The sequence below is a fragment of the Tiliqua scincoides genome, chromosome 8 (assembly GCF_035046505.1).
Source record: "Tiliqua scincoides isolate rTilSci1 chromosome 8, rTilSci1.hap2, whole genome shotgun sequence".
NCBI classification, from domain to species: Eukaryota; Metazoa; Chordata; class Lepidosauria; order Squamata; family Scincidae; genus Tiliqua; species Tiliqua scincoides.
Genome location: NC_089828.1, coordinates 9,120,576 through 9,137,867, shown reverse-complemented (window position 1 = coordinate 9,137,867; position 17,292 = coordinate 9,120,576). Strand labels below are relative to the sequence as shown.

Sequence of the window (17,292 nt, the reverse complement as noted above, 5' to 3'; positions counted from 1 at the left end):
CAAATACATCTATCTACTTAGTCCTTGTGTGCTATGCCGTGCTTGGTTTAAAAGACTTAATTGCTCTGTGAAAAGCTCTGCAACTCTGGGTGGAGGCTGAAATGGGTAAGTGGCAGGTTTCCTTAGTTGTACTTTTCAGGGCTATGAGGAAGGAACAAACTGTAGACCTCAGCTGAGGACACCTTTGTCTCATGCCTGCAGACCTGTGACTTGCAAACACTTGAAATGCGGACTGATCGTGCAGTCAGAAGAGGCTGGTTCCTCCCTCCCTCCCCCCAGTATTCCAAATTAAGCCAGAAGTTGATTGTTAAGAAGCTTTGAATCTTAGCCAGATCATCAGATGACTTTACGGTGGTAGTGCCGTGCACAGTGACTGTTTTTTAAAAATAAAATAAGACTATTTTTTAATATTAAAATTACAACTCAGTAGCACCATTACAAAAGCTCCTGCATAAGAGTGATAGCTGTCCTCTTGTATGAGTGTCTCAGCTGGAGATTGGCATTTAATGCAGCAATCAATAGTGACAAAATAAACTCTTGACGTTTCTGAAAGGAACACCTCTACGAAACCTAAAATGAGACTTGCAGAATAATCTGAAGGTTGGAAAGCAGACGGCCAGGAAGAGGACCTGCAAAGAAATGGGCTCTGTTTGGGCTGGCACCAGTCGATGCCTCTCTTCGGCGCAGAGGCCACGCTCCCAGGCTGCAGGGGACTCTGAGTCAGGAAAGAGGACTGATTTTATGTGCCGATGGTGCCCCGCTGGCTCCCACTTTCAGGGAAGGGGTGGCAGGATCTTCTGCACTCCACCTGGCTAGTTACTAGGAGTCCTGCCTTCAGGTGTCAATGAGCAGGCTGAGCGCGGCACGGATTTTGCAGGCAAACCATCGCCTGAGGGGACAAAAGTATTGATAATGGAATTGTTCAAACTCGGGGGTCTGGCGAATATCATGGAAAAAGGCAATGTCAAGGTCAGATTCGGTAAGGACGATCAGGAGGAGGAGCAAAACAAGGAGGAGCCCAACTGTCACAAGGAGCAAGCGGAGGACACTTAAAACAAACTTATTCACCTGTTCTGCCTGGGCTCCGCCAGCACCGCCCATGCCCGAGCACAAGGCGCGGAGTTCCCCGCCCAGCTCCTCGGCCTCTGCCACGGTGGGGGTGTTGGCTTCGGACTCCTTCTCTTCCTCGATGCTGCATGGTGCCCCATTGACCTGCCTGGAGAGCAGCATCAACTCCAGGCTGTGCTCAGCCACCGGGGTGGGCAGCACGCTGTCTGAAGGGCTGTAGATGTCATCTGAAATGATCGCCACTCGCTCGCAGCTCTCGGCTCGGCAGCTCCGGGAATGGGCCAGGAAGGCATCGCTGTGGGAGGCGGAGCGCACGGGAGTGGAATGGGCACTGTCCCTCAGGGACTCGAGGCCTGCAGGGGCAGGGAGAAGAGGGTGGGGAGGCCCCACTGAGACAAGACGCTGAACACGCGCCACATGCGTGCCCTGGCTTCTCAGCATTCCCGGCACTGGGTGGGCCGAAGAGTCTGCTTGCCAGAAAGGCAAAAACTTGAAATCATTGATGCTCAGACGGACAATGGGCATGGAGAAGATGTGTGCTGAGCACTACAATCCAGCCAGACTGCAGAAAGATGCTGTGACGAGCACCTGCCTTAAAATCGCCCCAAACGCTTCTTAGGTGGTGCAATTTTTTTAGTAATTTAGATTCTGCCAAACATTCAGGTGCAATGCAGGGGTCCCCCACCTACGGAAATGGTGAATGTTTGTTGCATCTCCCTAAGTCCCTAAAGGGCTGCCACGCTCTCCTTTTAGCTGATGGAAAGCAAACCAAGAATCGCCACCCACTGAGCCTTCCCTGGCGGTGGCTGCTTCCCAAAGGACATGTGGGCACCCAGTCACCAGGCCAGTGAGTGGATGGGGCAACGTGCTGTGTGCAAGCATGGTTTGTGTGAGCTGGGAGGGGGCAGAGTGGGGCCAGCAACATGCCGGACAAGCAGAGGGCAGCCCGCAGCCACTGATCACCTTGAGTATGCCGACCACCCTGCCTGCTGTCCCAGGATTGGCTCTGCTACTCCAGACAAGCCTTCTGGAGTCCGTGTTTGCTCTCCTGCTCTGTTTGAAAGTTGGTAGCAGAGGAGGCACAGATAAGGAAGGAAGGAGAAGCACCACCCTGCTTCCGAAAAAGGAAAGAATAAATGCTCCTTCCGCTTCAAAAAGGAGTGGCATAGCAAGGAAGGAGGAGAAGAATGGGTGGGGAGGCCCTGCCCCCAGTGCCACTGCCAAAGATCAAGAACCAGAAGAGGAGACGGGAGGTGCATTTGGTTGTTGTGCACTCTGGTGGGGCTGGACTTTGGTGAGGGGGGCTGGGGTGGTTCCAACCCCTGTACAGGTGGAACGGTGACCAGCATCTCTGCTTGTTGCACTACGGTTGGTTGCTATGGCTGCGCTAGGGCCGGCCGGCCTTCATAGAGCCTGACCTGGACTCCCACTGCTGGCCTCGGCCCAGAGAGCTGTGCTTCAACTCTGCTTAGCAGAGGCCTGTTGCAAGGTCTCCAAAGAGTCCTGGCACAGAAGGAGAGGGCAGCACTGGTGTCTGCTACAGCCTCCTTTCTAACTCCTTGCCAGGGGGCTGTTTTGCCAGGACTAAAGGGGAGGAAGCACCTCTGGCTTGAGTGTGAGAAACCTCACTTACGACGCTCAACTTCAGAAACTGTCATATCTCAGTTATCCAAGATCCTTGGGGGAGAGGGGCACAGGCCAGTATGATGGTTGTTCTGTGTAGAATGGGCTGGTGAGCCCTTAACATTAAACTACAACAGTGTTTCTCAAACTGTGAGTTGGGACCCACTAGGTGGGTCGTGAGACAATTTCAGGTGGGTCCATTTCAATATTTTATTTTTAATATATTAGACCAGGAGTGTCCAAACCTGGGGCCACTTGCAGCCCTTGAGGCCTCTCAATGCGGCCCTCAGGGAGCCCACAGTCTCCAATGAGACTGCCCCTCTGGAGATTTGTTGGAGCCCACACTGGCCCGACACAACTGCTCTCAGCGTGAGCGTGACTGTTTGATCTCTCATGTGAGCTGTGGGATGAGGGCTCCTTCCACTGCTTCTTGTTTCATGTCTGTGATGCAGTAGCAGCAGCAAAGGAAAGGCCAGCCTTGCTTTGTGCAAGGACCTTTATAGGCCTTGAGCTATTGCAAGACCTTAATTCATTCATATAAGTTCATCTTTAATATATTCATTTATGTATACTTATGTAAATTTATTCAAATTTTAAATGTAAATTAATTCTTTTTTTCCCCGGCCCCTGACACAGTGTCAGAGAGCTGATGTGGCCCTCCTGCCAAAAACTTTGGACACCCCTGTATTAGACGATGCTACCCTGGTAAGTGACTTCATTTGGGAAAATGTCACAGATCTGTACATTTAACCGGCTCCTATGAAGATGCTTTTAACAATGATAGTCAGTGGAACTTACTCCTGGGTAAGTGTGGGTAGGATTGCAGTCTAGGATTGTTAAAAATTTTCCTGCCTGATGATGTCACTTCCGGTCATGACATCACTTCTGCTGGGTCCTGTCAGATTCTCATTCTAAAAAGTGGGTCCCGGTGCTAAAGGAGTGAGAACCACTGAACTAGAACACCCCTCTCTGGACACACAATTTCAGCTGTGTCATCTCGCAGCTGCCTGCATCTCCCCCCTCCCCCAATCTTTCACTGGCTCGCTAAGCTCCCTCACCTCCATCCAGCCTCAGTGGCCTCGTGCCCCTCCCCCCTAAGTCCCTGCACCTGCTTCCTGTTCACTCTGGCTCTGGCACAAGCTCCTCGTCCTTGCCTGCAGAGCCCCCCACCACAGTCTCTCACAGCGCCCTCTGGCTCCACCATCTTGGACCACCTGAGCATCTCCTGTTCACACACATTGATAGAGCCATATACATTTTAATAATGGGGGGGGGGAGTTGTTTTTCTGGAAATTGCTGAAAAGTGGGATAATCAGTTCCTCAGAACCAACTCAAATTCCAGTAAAACGAAAGACTGACGGTGATGCATCTCCAGTCAAACGGCCTCCTCCCCTCTTTATTGTCCCAGTTTGCCAGGGGAGCATTATAAAAATTGCCTTGTGTTGGGTGCAGAAGACTGGTAGTCGGGGGGGGGGAGGGAGGGAGCGAGCATGCCTTGAAGGCAAATAGAGCCCTCTTCTCACCTTCCATCAGTCCCCTTCTCACCTTCCATGATGGAGATGTGCACAGCTCTCCTCCGGGTTCTGGGGACACTGCTGAGCCGCGGGCCATGAGTAATGGAAGGGCAGCTGCGGCTGGGAACCAGCCCCGCCCTAAGGAAAGAGCACAGGCAGTAGCTTTGGAAGTGCCCCTTGTTCAGGCCAAGCAAGTCCTTCTCCTTGGCAGGTGCAGCTGGCCCTGCTGAAGGACCCACAGCCAGCTCTCGTCCTCCCAGCCACGTCCCCAGCTAGTCCCCGAAGCCTCACCTGTGTATTTCGGGAGGCTCCCGCTTGATCTTGGCGCTGGACTCTATCACTTCCTTGGCAACCCGGCCACTGTCAGTGGTTGAAGAACAGAAGCTGTGACCAGGGTGGCACATCTCCCCCCACACCCCAGGCCCCTGTTGGGCACAGAGACACAGCCCACCACTGACCGACTGCCTGAAATCAGTTGTGCAGCTCTGAGGTGCGCAGGGGCCTCCTGATTCCATATTCAGGACACTGAGGTCACCCTGGACTGTGCGGGACTCTTGCCTCAGCCACACCCCTGCCGTTCAGAGGCAGCCAGTCAGAGGGGCCCAGCAGCTGCTCCCGACGCTCCTGCCTTACCTGTATCGGAACCGACTCCCTTTGAAGAACAGGTTGCTGCTGGATACTGTGCGGACCTGGCTGGACTTCTCCAACCTGAAAGCAGAACCAGGTGTTGGCAGAGCCTGTTGGCCGCAGCCTAGACTTGGTTGTCACTTCGCTTTGCCAGGGTGCAGCAACAGCACTCGCTGCCGCATATACTGCTGCTGCTGGAAAGAGACCCTTTGGGGTTCCCAACCTGCCCAGGGAGCTGATAAGCCCCCATGGCCCACCCCCGTCAATACGGTCGCCTTAAGTGCCCGATTCCCATTTCCAGGAACAGAACTACCACTTGCCCTTCAGTGCCTTCCCCACAGGCAGCATCGCTTTCCTTCCTTGCATTTCAAGTCTGAACACCAACGGTCTGCAAGAACCCCCAGGAAAGGAGGGGGACCTGTTAGGGCTACGGGTCCAACCAAGGCCTGCAAGGGGAAAGGCGAGGCCAGCCCAGCCCTGACCCTTTTGCTGGGGCTTTTCTACATGGCCAGCAGGTGACTCTTGGCAGCCTCCGAGAAGTTGGGAATAGCCAACATTTGGGCGGAGCTGAGGGTCGGAAGGAGAACCTGCTTCTAAACCAGGGCCTTCTAGAGGGTGAGGCACTCACTCAGTAGGACACGGCCTTCAACTGCTTGATATCCCCTCCTGAGCAGTTTGCCAGGACCAAAGAAGTACTCAATGCCTGAACCTTCTTCCAGACTCAGAGACAGGCTATTCTGATGGAGAGCCACCTACTGCCACAGAGCGCAGGGCCCCATTCCGGCCTCCCCATTTAGCATGTAAATGACTTCTCAAATGTCAGACACAAGCTGAAAAGGTGCTTCAGCAAACAGTTCCAGGGCGAGAGTCTTGGGCTGCTCATCATGTTGGGGATTGTCTGATATGTCCAAAAATGACTGGGCACACTGCATCCCACTGGGATGGTTCACAGAGAACTGAAAGGAACTGTGATCTCCCTGTTCTCCAGCTGAGCCAGCCAGGAAGTTTGGCTTGGCCTCAAGCAAGGCGATGAGCCCCATTGGCGGGAACAGGCTGGCTTCTTGGCTCAGGTCCCTTCTGGAGCAGACCAGGATGTCTGAAGCGCCACTTTGGCACAGCTCCAGGGCCAGGGCCAAACAGGGTCTGGATGGCACCTGTCATCGGTTTCCAGGGACGCATAAACGAAAGGCAATTCACTAGGCTCTTAATTACCAGGAAACAAAACAAAGCACTTTGTAAAGCAATACAGCAGCAGCTGCATTTTGTGCCCGTATAATAGGAAGTGAGGCTGCCTGACTGGCGTTCCTAGAGAGGCTGCAACAGCATGTCTGACAGCTCCCCAACTGATGTCAGTCCCAACTGATGTCAGTCCCAACTGAGTGTGCTCCTTCATCAAGGCTGGCCTCACATGTTCTAAGCAAAAGACCACACCTTCTGTATTTGCATTTGGGACAGCGGAAGCTGGTCCTCTGCAAAAAGATTGCCTGATAAGAGATTCACTCTCCAACTGCACTGGGCCTTAGCACTTTGGGAAAAGCTCAGCCACTGAAGGAGTCCAGAGCCAAATCTCCCCTCTGAGCATCACCAACTGCCATGGAGAATCCGGCACCATGACAAAAAATCAACCGGCAGCCCATCTGTTAGGAGAGGGTCCGGCAGCAGCCCACCTCCCCGACGCAGCCTTCTAGCTGCTGAGCAGGGACTTGATCAGAGCAAGAGACTTCCCCTGAAGCCCAGCCTGCATCCACCTTGTCTGGGATCCAGAATGCAACGGAACATGGGCCAAGCAGAGGTGACACAGCACCTACCGAGAAAGCAGCCTCCCCTCCTGCCAGTATCCTGCTGGCTTTTGCAGGAAAAGAGGAGGGCCCACTCACATCCAAGTGTACCTTCTCAAGTTCACCTTGGCTTCATTTTGCAGCCATATCCTCACTTGACATTGGTAACAATGAATGCTCAAACATAGCCACAGAGACCATTCATCCTGGGGGGACATTTGTCTAATGCTTACTTATAAAAGGCTTGATTTTCAATCCCGCATTTCCAAAGGTGCTTGCAGGCTTCAGGAGTTGGAGCAAAATATGTCAGAACAATTTTCTTTTCCTACCAAAAGCCCAGAAAAAGAAATCTGTAAGGTTCATGCTCAAGCTTGCTCACACACAGCAGACTTGCCATGCAGGCTTTAAATGCAAATGCTCCTCAGTGCTATTGGAATGATGTCAGGACTGCAATGAAGTCTGCACGCTAAAAGGGACATGGCTTCATCTGTTTTTAAATTCACAGTTGTGGCTTTACAAACAGCATCACCTGCTAGACAAAGCCTGGAAGCTATGAGGCACAGACAGCCATGATGTATGGGGGGAGTCTCCTTCTTTTCCATTTGTGCAGTTAAAGGAACAGGTGGGGCTGTGGCACTGTCTGGAAGGAAGACCCCACCTGTTTGGTGCCTATGACCACGTCAGATTTCAAATCTGTGCCTGGAAGCACCAGCAACGACAGACTCAAAGGTGTCCTGTCAATAACGCAGACCTTCACTTCTCTCCGGCAGCCACCAGAGAGTCCTCACCTGGCCTTGGGAGGATGGGACTCCTCGTGTATGGCTGAGGCCGTTTTGGGTATTAGTAGAAGCTCATAAGAATTTTACTCGGACACAGCCAAGCTCAGTGACACCTCCCAAGAGACCTGCTGCTTTTGCAACAACCTGAGGCAGGAGGCTGCTCCTCCGCATTGAAACACAAGGAAGAGGCCCGGGCAAGACGAATGCTGGTGGTGACGAGGGCAGCAGAGCACTCACCTCTTTCTGACTTACATATAAATAGAACGTCTTGCCTTCAAACTTCAGTTTTGTCACTTCGTTCCTACAAGCACAAAAGAAGCGCTTCTGAAAAAGCGTCCTGACCCGCCTTCCACTGCACAGTACAAATGCAGAGCCCACAAACAGAGTGGATTTGGTTCTGGCAAGATGCAGAAAATTTAAACCAAATTGTTTGCATGAAACGCAAAGTTAAGAAACAAAATGTCTTGAAGGACAGCGGTACACATCCCCATGTGCAGTTCATCCAAAGTGTCAACAGGGTGAGAGGAGAGGACTCCTGGCTCCAGAGGAGCGGCTGAGGCGGGGACAGGATTCTTAGCACAGAGTTTGCGTGGGGTTTGCATGGGGTGGGGTGGGGGTCCAGGAGCCACCTTGCATACTTTGTTTGTAAACACAAGTGCATTATCTGGATGAGGATATCAAGACGCCAGGTAACCACACTTAGCTGATGAGGCCAAAACCTGCGATACAGCAAATAATGGAGCAACAATGTGACCAGGTCTGGAGAGGGTTCTGGAAGGGGTCTTTTTGGTGACTGTGCCAAAAACATGGACAATGCAGTTAAATGCAGACAGATGTACAAAATAATACGTCTAGGGGCAACAAACCAAATATTGAGAGTACAGATTACAAGGAACAGTCATGCAGCGTACTGACCAGGAAAGGGGTTTAGGGGTTATTGTAGAAAAATCCTTGAAGCCATCAGCCCAGTGTGTGGCTGCAGTAAAAAAGGCAAACAGGATACTGGGGTACATCAACAGTGGGATACAATACAAAGCAAGAGAAGGTGACACTGTAACTGTACATTGCAAGGCCTAGATCACAGCTCTACTGAAGCCCAGGGTGGGGTGCGGGGAGGTGGCACCGAAGGCAGGAGGAGCCCCCCCAGTAGCCGCTGAGAAAGGAGCAGTATCACTTTTCCCCATGAAAATCCTCTGACACGGGGAGGTCTCCACTCAACTGCCAATGTGCAGATCAGCCCTCACGGACAATGCATCCTGCTCAGGTAAGACGAAATGCCTCCTGCTAGGAGGGGTTCAGGGCCAAGACCACTGTCACTGGCAGTGCTGAGGTGAACATACTCACTTTTTGGTTTGGGGCTCAGGTGGAGAGGGGGCTGCAGTGGCTTCAGAGCCAACAGGACCACAACCTACCTGGAGAATTGAACGCATGAGAGCAAAGCCCTCTGGGAAGCCCTTGGCACCTTAAGTGTGTAGGAGAAGGAATGATGGAGCAGAGGCAGTGCCCTGTCTCTGGAAAGAGGACCCTCTCTGGGAAGGGTGCTGCCTGGCCCTCTCTGGTCAACGGAACAAGGGAAGAGGCCTGCTCCAGGGAGCAAGTAGTGGCTGCTTCAGGAATGGCAACGCAAGATGTCCGAAACAAACAAGCACAAAGTACACAGATCTGACCAAGGGGCATGGGGGGACGGGGGACTGAGACCCCTGAGATCCCGTCAAAAAGCAGCAGAGGCTACCCTCAAAGAGCCTGATAGAGTTTTCTGAGGCAGAGAGAACGCTCCAGTGTCAGGCCTGCTTCCTGACCAAGCACAGTCCGAATGCAAGGCCACCACCTGCCCAGCAGAGACAGCCCAGGGTTGGGAAGGAAAACGGGGACAGGAACCAGGAAGTGACTGGGAGGGCAGGTTTGGGGCTCTGCTGCTCGTACCCCTCTCCAGTTGTGTTCTTACTGGCTGTGCTGTCAGCCTCTGAGCTGGCAAGGGAGGGGCTTCTCTTGCATCTCTCAGGAGAGGTTGACGGGACACTCGCCACGGCACATGGGAAAGCAGAGCCTTCATCATGAGAACCAGCTGCAAACAGCATCTCCCAGCCCTTGAAGCCACAGCTCCCTGGGAAGCATCCTTGTGGGGCCTGGTCAGTGCAGGTGCCACTTCAGAGAAGGGATGATATATCTGCACATGAGCCACACAGGCCTGCTTCAGCTCCTCTCCGCCCTGGCAAGGTGGTCCAGGTTGCTGTGGACCCTGTCACCACCAGGGGGCAGCTCAATGTAGAGGGACAGCAAGGCAGCCCAGCTCTCCGTGAGCCTGCAGTGGGGCTTCCAAAGCAGAGTCCTGCCTGTGACAAGCATCACCTGGTTGTGCAGGACGCAGTGGCAAAGGAGTTAGCAGGGCCACAACACGCTGTGCTCACGTTGCTCATCCTGGGCACACTTCAAGCTATGACCAGGCACCTTTAAAGCTGTCATGAGCTTGGGACCGGACGCCTCGGCAGGTGCCTCTTTCTATGCGAATCTACCTCTGCTCTGTGATCTACCGGGATGGGTGCAGGCCTTCTCTATGGGGCCTCCTCCCTACAGAAACCCCCCCCCCCAGCTTCTTAGGTTTCTCCCACCCACTGCTTCCAAGAAGGCAAAGACCAACTTTTTTTGACTTGGTTGCCTCCAGTCACCAGGGGGTGGGGGTGTTGACTCTGTCAGCAGTTTGTTTTCCTCACTTTTGATTTAGATTATTTTATTACTATGCCTTGATGCTGCTGTCTGTTCCTATATTTTACTAAGGAGCCACTTTGGATTACTGAAGACAGAAGGGAAACAAATCTTTTTAAGCTCAAGAGATACATTTGTGTGGCCCCTGCATCCCCCCAGCAGACCCCTCTGAAATGACGGGGCGACACGGTTCACAAGTGGCCTCCAACTCCATGATATTTGGCCCACATTTTCCACCAACAGCCAACTTGCCACTGCACACAGCAGCACGTGGAGGATATGAAGTGTGAGGGCTGCTGCTGCACAGCCAGGTGTTCCTGGGTATGACCTGAGCAGGGGCAGAACCCTGTGAAGATGACCTTTCAAGGAACAGGCAAACCGCAGCCACTGGGGCAGGGGAGGGAAATCAGAAATGGAACCAAGGAGGGGGTTGGCTGCCTTTTCTCCACATTCCATGGGCTCAGTCTGGAGCACTCCTGTGGCCCGCTGCTTAATGCCACCTGCACACGCAGGGCCAAAGTATGTGTTTAACGTCCTGGCCGTCTGGCCCTGAGCAAGTGGCCACTACCACACCTCATGGAACCAATGAATGCTGTATGCTACTTATGTGTTGTACAAAGTAGCACTGCATCTTTTAAAAAATTCACTAGATGGCATTTATAAATTGTGGAAGCAAAGAGAACATGGCTTTGTGTGTCGGCAGCCACAGCACAGGCCAAATGGCCACATAACCAGGCACCAAATTGCTTTGCCCATTTGCTATCGACTGCTGATGTTCTCCAAAAGAGATCCTTGCCAAAGGGGCCAAACGGGTTCTTGGGGAAAGGGCAGACCTGTGGCGAGATGCTCATTGCCAGCTCCAGGGTCATTGTTGCCTTTGAGAGGGTTGCGACTGACATTAGGAGCCTTGAGTATTGTGGGACCCCTCAAAAACACATCCGACGCTCTCCCTGGACAGCTGGGATGCCCCTTTCCCCACACTGACAGAGCCACCACTGCAGCCTCCTGCCCTCCCAGGTCAGAGTGTTGACGAGCACACAAGGAGAGACGCCTCTTGCATTGCTGCGTGTGCACCTGCCCCTGGCAGTGCCGACCCAAATCAGCTTTGTTTTTCCTCCAATTTGTAGGTCCAGGTCTGTCCCCGACCCACAGTTCTAAGTTCCCTATTGCATGTGTTGCCAGGCCTCCAGCATGACCTGGAGTTGGGAATTGGCATCCCTTGCCAAGTAACCACCAAAAGCAGCAAGTGCCCCTCTGGGAACTGACAATGTGAGATTCAGTTGGGGGGAAAAAAAATCCAGGAACAGCCTTTGGCCAGGTTGGCAGTGCCACCTGCTGTGTCCTCCACTACGTGAAGCAGGAAAGGTATATGTCTGGGAGAGCAAACAATGGAGGGGGAATGACACCAGCTCCAGCTCAGGAAGTTACTGAAGAGAGGGGAGGTAGGAAAGGCTGTGAGGTTTGGCTGTTGGCAGGGCCTGGTGGGGGGCCAGGCTGTGCCCTCCCTCCCCAGAATGGAAGTCGTGCCTGTTAAGAAGTAGGGGCAGAGTAGGGAAGGCAGCTCATGGCAAGTGTGGAACTCAGGCACATCCTTGGCCTCAGAGGGGCCATGAGGCTTCCCTCCAACAATGCCAGGCTCCACAGAGGGCTGTCTGCTTAGGGCTCACCATTTGATGAAGTGGACGCGCTTGTTTCCCTGCAGGACGACAAATCCAAAGGGGGTGAAGGCCAGGAAGGCCGCGTTTCCAGACACATCCTGAAAGAGAAGCAAGAGTATTGCCAGCAACAGTGAGAGTCGGTCGGTTAGTCAGTGTGTCTGTGTTGTCTGCACAAACGGGGACTGGGCCCACCACTGCTCCTCTCCCCACGGAGTTCCAATCCCTCCCCTGCTCTGTCAGCAGTTCTGGGTGACATAACATCCTGATGGTTGGCCTGCTGGGCTTTGCTGCAGATGTGAGTTTGGCCAGCTGCACTTTTCTGGCTACAGTACAGGTTGAGCCTCATTATTTGCATGTGTTCCCTTCCAAGCACTCAAGTGGATGGCAAAAAACGCACTATAGCAAATCAATTTAAAAAACAAAGTTTCTTTGCTTCAGTGATTTAAAAACAGCCTTGCTGACCTTTGTGATAAGAACATAAGAACATAAGAACAGCCCCACTGGATCAGGCCATAGGCCCATCTAGTCCAGCTTCCTGTATCTCACAGCGGCCCACCAAATGCCCCAGGGAGCACACCAGATAACAAGTGTGATGTAAGATAAGAGTCCTTAAGAAGACAATCCATCAAACAGTTGTCCTCCAAGCACTTAAAAAGGCACTTCACTCAGCCCCTCCCTTCACCAATGCAAAGTGATCACCTTTCTTTCATGTGCTCAGGGGGAAGGGAGAGGTTGCCTGGAGAGAGGATTGATAGGATTGTCAGCCAGTTGCCCTCTCTCTCTCTCTCTCTCATTAAGGAGGCTATTGTTAAAGGACTGTTCAGTTTATTAAACTGATTTTAAAGGGGTGCATTTTCCCCTTCTCCAGGGATCAGCACATTCCTTCTCATTTGCAATGAGAAGTTGAGTCATTCGTGTTGAGTCAAATCCCTGTATAAAAAATCCATGTATAACAAGGCTGGACCTGTACTTGCAAGAAGCAAGCTGCCTTTGGACACCAATTAAGCCACCTGACCCCTTAAAGGAGAGGACAAGCGACTTTCGCATTTGTGTCACACTTGCCAAGTACTGCCTCGCCTCACAGTGTTTACAAAGGCCTCCACCAGCAAGACCCCAGGAATCCCCAACAGCCCTGTAAAAGTGGTCTGGTTTAAGCAGTGGCCCCCCTTCCCCTTGGGGGGATCCGCCACCTCAAGATTTTGCTGGCAAGCTTTGCTGGCTGCACTGTCTCCAGGGCTTTGCAGACCGTCTCTCCTGGATGCCACCGAGAGCTGCCTTCCCCCAACTTACCAGAACACACTGGGCCTCCAAGTCACAGAACCACCTCCCACCACTCAGGTGTTGGCTCCTCCCCCACGAAATTGGGGGCTTTGCTTAGGCCCAATTCTTCAAACTGGCAATTTCAGAGCCATTATTCCAACAGCATGAAGGGGGGAGTGGGGCGGGTGACATAATTCAGGAGAAAAGGGGGGCGCCAAAGAACCTGGCTGATGGCCTCCATGTGATCATTATGCCGCCTCTTGGCAGGCTGGCAGTGAGCAGGTCTGTCAGTCGCTCTGGAGAGCTCCGCACTGCACCGCTGGGCACCACATTTCAATCTGAACCAGCAGCTTTTCTTCTGTACGGCACAGGAATCTTTGCAGAGACCCTCAGGAGCAGGCTGTGCAGGGCCCTGTGGACACATCCAGCTCCACAGAAGGAGTAGGGCAGAAGGGAAGGCTGCGAGGCGCCCCTGCAGTTCCACCAGCCCCAGCAAGAGACCCTGAAACTCCAGAGCACCCCCCCGCACTGCAGCCAGCTGCCTACACACTGTGGGTGTTGCAGCCGCCCTGCCCTCAGCTGAAGAAGCATCACCTTTGCTGAGCTATGAGAGCATCTCATTCAGCAACATGGAGAGATCCCCCCTCCTGGGCACTGACAGTTGCCACCAAGGACACGCTCACCAGCATTCTGCGGCCCACTCAGTAGCAGTTCACCTAATGGAGGAAACACTGGCCAGCAGCTGCACCAATACCTTACAATAAGCCATTGATGCTCAGCCCTGGCAGAGTGATTCAAGGAACACCAGCAGGACCAATGTTTGCAGGACAGGCACAGTGCGCCAAAGCCAACAGTGCCAGACTCCCCCCAGAGCAGGTGCTGCCACCCCATCCCTGCACACACAACCCACCGCAAAGGGCCGTGCTGGGCCTGTGCTTTGTTTCCAGCTTCAGGGGAATAGAGTGTCGCAGTAGCCAGGAGACAGAGCTGCAAGTTTGGACTGCCTCCATTCAAATGCCACTCTGACCATGAGCAGCAGGTGGCCTTGTTAACGTCACTCCCTCTCTCAGCCTTTGTACCTGCAAACTAGGGGTGGCTACACTGATCTGCCTGACAAGTGGGTGTATGGATTACAACAAGAGCAAATATATGAAGCATCAGTTCCAAGACGGCCACAAAATGTGCTCATTACCAGGTTGCAATTTCTTCCTTAGTTTCTACAGTGACGAGCAGAAGCAGGCCCAGTTCAGGCTTTCCATGAGACTGGGGCCCACCAGCACAGGCTCCTGCTGACCGTGGCACAGGAGTTTTAATGCCAGCCATTGGTGAAATAGGAGGAGAGCAGAGTTTGACCAAAGCCATGGCGGGAGGGAAGAGCTGCTAAGGCCACTCTGAGTATGCATGAGGTCAGAGGGTGCTGACCATGAGCAGAAGAGGCAAGGCCCACCCCAACACCATGCGTTAAGTGCTAGGAAGGAATTGGGGGGGGGGCAGATCCATACTTATCTAGGTCAATGTCTCAGTTCACAGGCAGGAAACTCAAGACAGGAGAGCGAACAGTCCCCCCTGGGAACTTCTGCACAAGACCAAATAGAAGGAGCAAGTCTTCTACCTTTATCTGTCTAACATTTTTATACTGCCCATCCTCTAAGGATCAGGGTGGTGTACATGATCCCTCCCCTTTTCAATCCTTTTTGTTGGAGTTGGTGCAACTCTGTCTGCTGTCCAGAAGGGGTCAAGCTACGGCCCAGTGACTCTGACCTTTCTACCTGTTCTCTCTGTGATCCTTGTGGGGTGTGGCCCTAACCGTTTGTCCTTCCCTTCTCCTCTGAGCACTTCCTCTTGTCCTCTGACCACCGACCTGTTAAGATGGCACACAGCAGGCCTCTGATGCCCAGGCCATCTTGAGCACAAGGCATGCAGGGTGAGGCAGCTCCAGGGCCTTGCTGTCTCTCAGTGTTAGCTGAACCTCTAATCCTAATCAGATGCTGTAAATATACACTCAATAGAACTGTAAGTAAATAATTTCTTTTTTGCAACTTTAACAAGCCATTGCCTCTTTGTCTTTTTTATTGATTAAGAACATAAGAACAGCCCCACTGGATCAGGCCATAGGCCCATCCAGCTTTCTGTATCTCACAGCGCCCCACCAAATGCCCCAGGGAGCACACCAGATAACAAGAGACCTGCATACTGGTGCCCTCCCTTGCATCTGGCATTCTGACATAGACCATTTCTAAAATCAGGAAATTGCACATACACATCATGGCTTGTAACCCGTAAAGGATTTGTCCAATCCCCTTTTAAAGGCGTCCAGGCCAGATGCCGTCACCACATCCTGCGGCAAGGAGTTCCACAGACCAACCACATGCTGAGTAAAGAAATATTTTCTTTTGTCTGTTCTAACTCTCCCAACACTCAATTTTAGTGGATGTCCCCTGGTTCTGGTGTTATGAGAGTGTAAAGAGCATCTCTCTATCCACTTTATCCTTCCCATGCATCATTTTGTATGTCTCAATCAGGTCCCCCCTCAGGCGCCTCTTTTCTAGGCTGAAGAGACCAAAACACCATAGCCTTTCCTCATAAGGAAGGTGCCCCAGCCCAGTAATCATCTTAGTCGCTCTCTTTTGCACCTTTTCCATTTCCACTATGTCTTTTTTGAGATGCGGCGAGCAGAACTGGACACAATACTCCAGGTGTGGCCTTACCATCGATTTGTACAACGGCATTATAATATTAGCCGTTTTGTTTTCAATACCTTTTCTAATATCCCAAGCATAGAATTGGCCTTCTTTACTGCCACTGCACATTGGGTCGACACTTTCATCGACCAGCAGTCAGCCGGGTGAGGGATGTTCCCTGGGGTGATACCCTAAAAGGGGGGGGGGTTCTGCTGCTTAAGCTACTCTGCTTCCCTGCCCAAAACTATTTTTAATTTCCTCCAACACTTTTATCCTCACAACAACCTGTGAGGTAGGTGAGGCTGTTGGAGGGCAACTGGCCCAAGGTCACCCAGGAAGGTTCATGGCTGAACAGGGATTTGAACCTGGATCTTCCAGGTCCAAATGCAACTCCTGAACCACAACACCATCCTGGCTCTCAAATGAGCCCAAATCTGCTGCATGCACCACTTTAGTGTTGCTGGGCTGAGAACTGAGGACTCATCCAGAGGGAAGCTGAAAAAAAATACTGCTGAGGTTACAAGGAGGAGCAGGGAACTTGAGCACCTGGGTGAAAGGACTGTCCAAGTCAGCAGAAACTGAAAGATCTTTCCTCAAAGCAAATGAAATACTCAGTGCACCCCAAGCACTCGTTCGGCCAAGTTCGTTCATGGGCAGTGATGCTGGTCCATATGAAAAGACCACATTCCTGGTTCCTGGCACAGCCTTTTGGTCACTGTGCCCCAGGCCCTCCTCCTACTCTGCAAACGTACAGCAGCATTTGTACCAGTTCCCTTCAGAGAACTAAGTTTTTCTACCCCCTAAGTCCTGGGACAGCACTCAAAGATTCACTTCCAAAACAAGAGGACTTGCATTTGGACATGCAAGGAAGGGAGCCAGCTCCTTCCGGAGGCCCTCCAGAGGGCTCTTCACCTCTCTCTTTTGGGCTGGTTTGTTTGTGCCCTGGACCACACTAAAAACAGCTGCCACACCGCTTTAGCCTGTCCGCTTTGTCCTCTTCCCAGCAGCACTATTCATGTTGCTGCTGGTCAGGAAACTGCACCTTCAGCAACATGGAATCGTCCCGCAAATGTCTTTCCTCCCTGCTGTGCAGAAGTGTGATCAGCCATGGGAATCCCAGAGCAGCCCCCACCCGCTGTTGGGCAAGATGGCGGGTTTTGTGGCCTCTGGGGGCACAGAGCTTCTTGCCCAGCAGCAGCCTCCCAGAACTGCAGCTCCAAGATCTTCTGAAACGGTTAACACTTTGACAGCCCAGTGCGTGACACAGTCTGGAGCTGCCCAGATCAGCTCCATTCAGAATGGGATGGCACAGCAAGTGCAAAGGTTCCTGACCCTTTGGTGAGTGGGAACCTTGCTAGTGGTAGTGCTGGGAGACAGAGGAGCCCAGAACCCTGGCAGACAGCCCTCACAGCAGCTCCAGCCCTGCACCTGCACCTACTGCTCATTCAGCCGATGGAGCTGGATAGAGCAAGAGCAGAAAAATCCAACCACTCACACTGTTGCTCAGAAGCCTGACTGTCCCTGGAGTGGCAATTCCAGGGCACCGCAATGTGTGGCCCCGAGTGCCCCTTGGCAGAGCCCCTGTGGCAATTTCCACAATC

General features: G+C 52.6%; 1 protein-coding gene across 4 annotated transcripts in view; it reads right to left on the bottom strand.

Moving 5' to 3' along the window:
- The window catches only part of FRMD5 (FERM domain containing 5), an 85,732-nt gene that overhangs the window by 1,781 nt on the left and 66,659 nt on the right, over positions 1 to 17,292 (bottom strand). For 2 of the 4 annotated variants that reach the window (XM_066635560.1, XM_066635561.1), the window contains 7 exons: positions 11,760 to 11,848; positions 7,627 to 7,690; positions 6,844 to 6,935; positions 4,839 to 4,913; positions 4,497 to 4,565; positions 4,237 to 4,343; positions 357 to 1,421 (listed from right to left, as the gene is read on the bottom strand). In XM_066635560.1, coding sequence (XP_066491657.1) covers positions 835 to 1,421; positions 4,237 to 4,343; positions 4,497 to 4,565; positions 4,839 to 4,913; positions 6,844 to 6,935; positions 7,627 to 7,690; positions 11,760 to 11,848 — 1,083 coding nt within the window. In that variant the 3' untranslated portion in view covers positions 357 to 834. Of the gene's footprint in view, positions 1 to 356; positions 1,422 to 4,236; positions 4,344 to 4,496; positions 4,566 to 4,838; positions 4,914 to 6,843; positions 6,936 to 7,626; positions 7,691 to 9,416; positions 9,443 to 11,759; positions 11,849 to 17,292 lie in introns of those variants that run through there. The other 2 variants (XM_066635562.1, XM_066635563.1) reach the window with 2 other exon arrangements.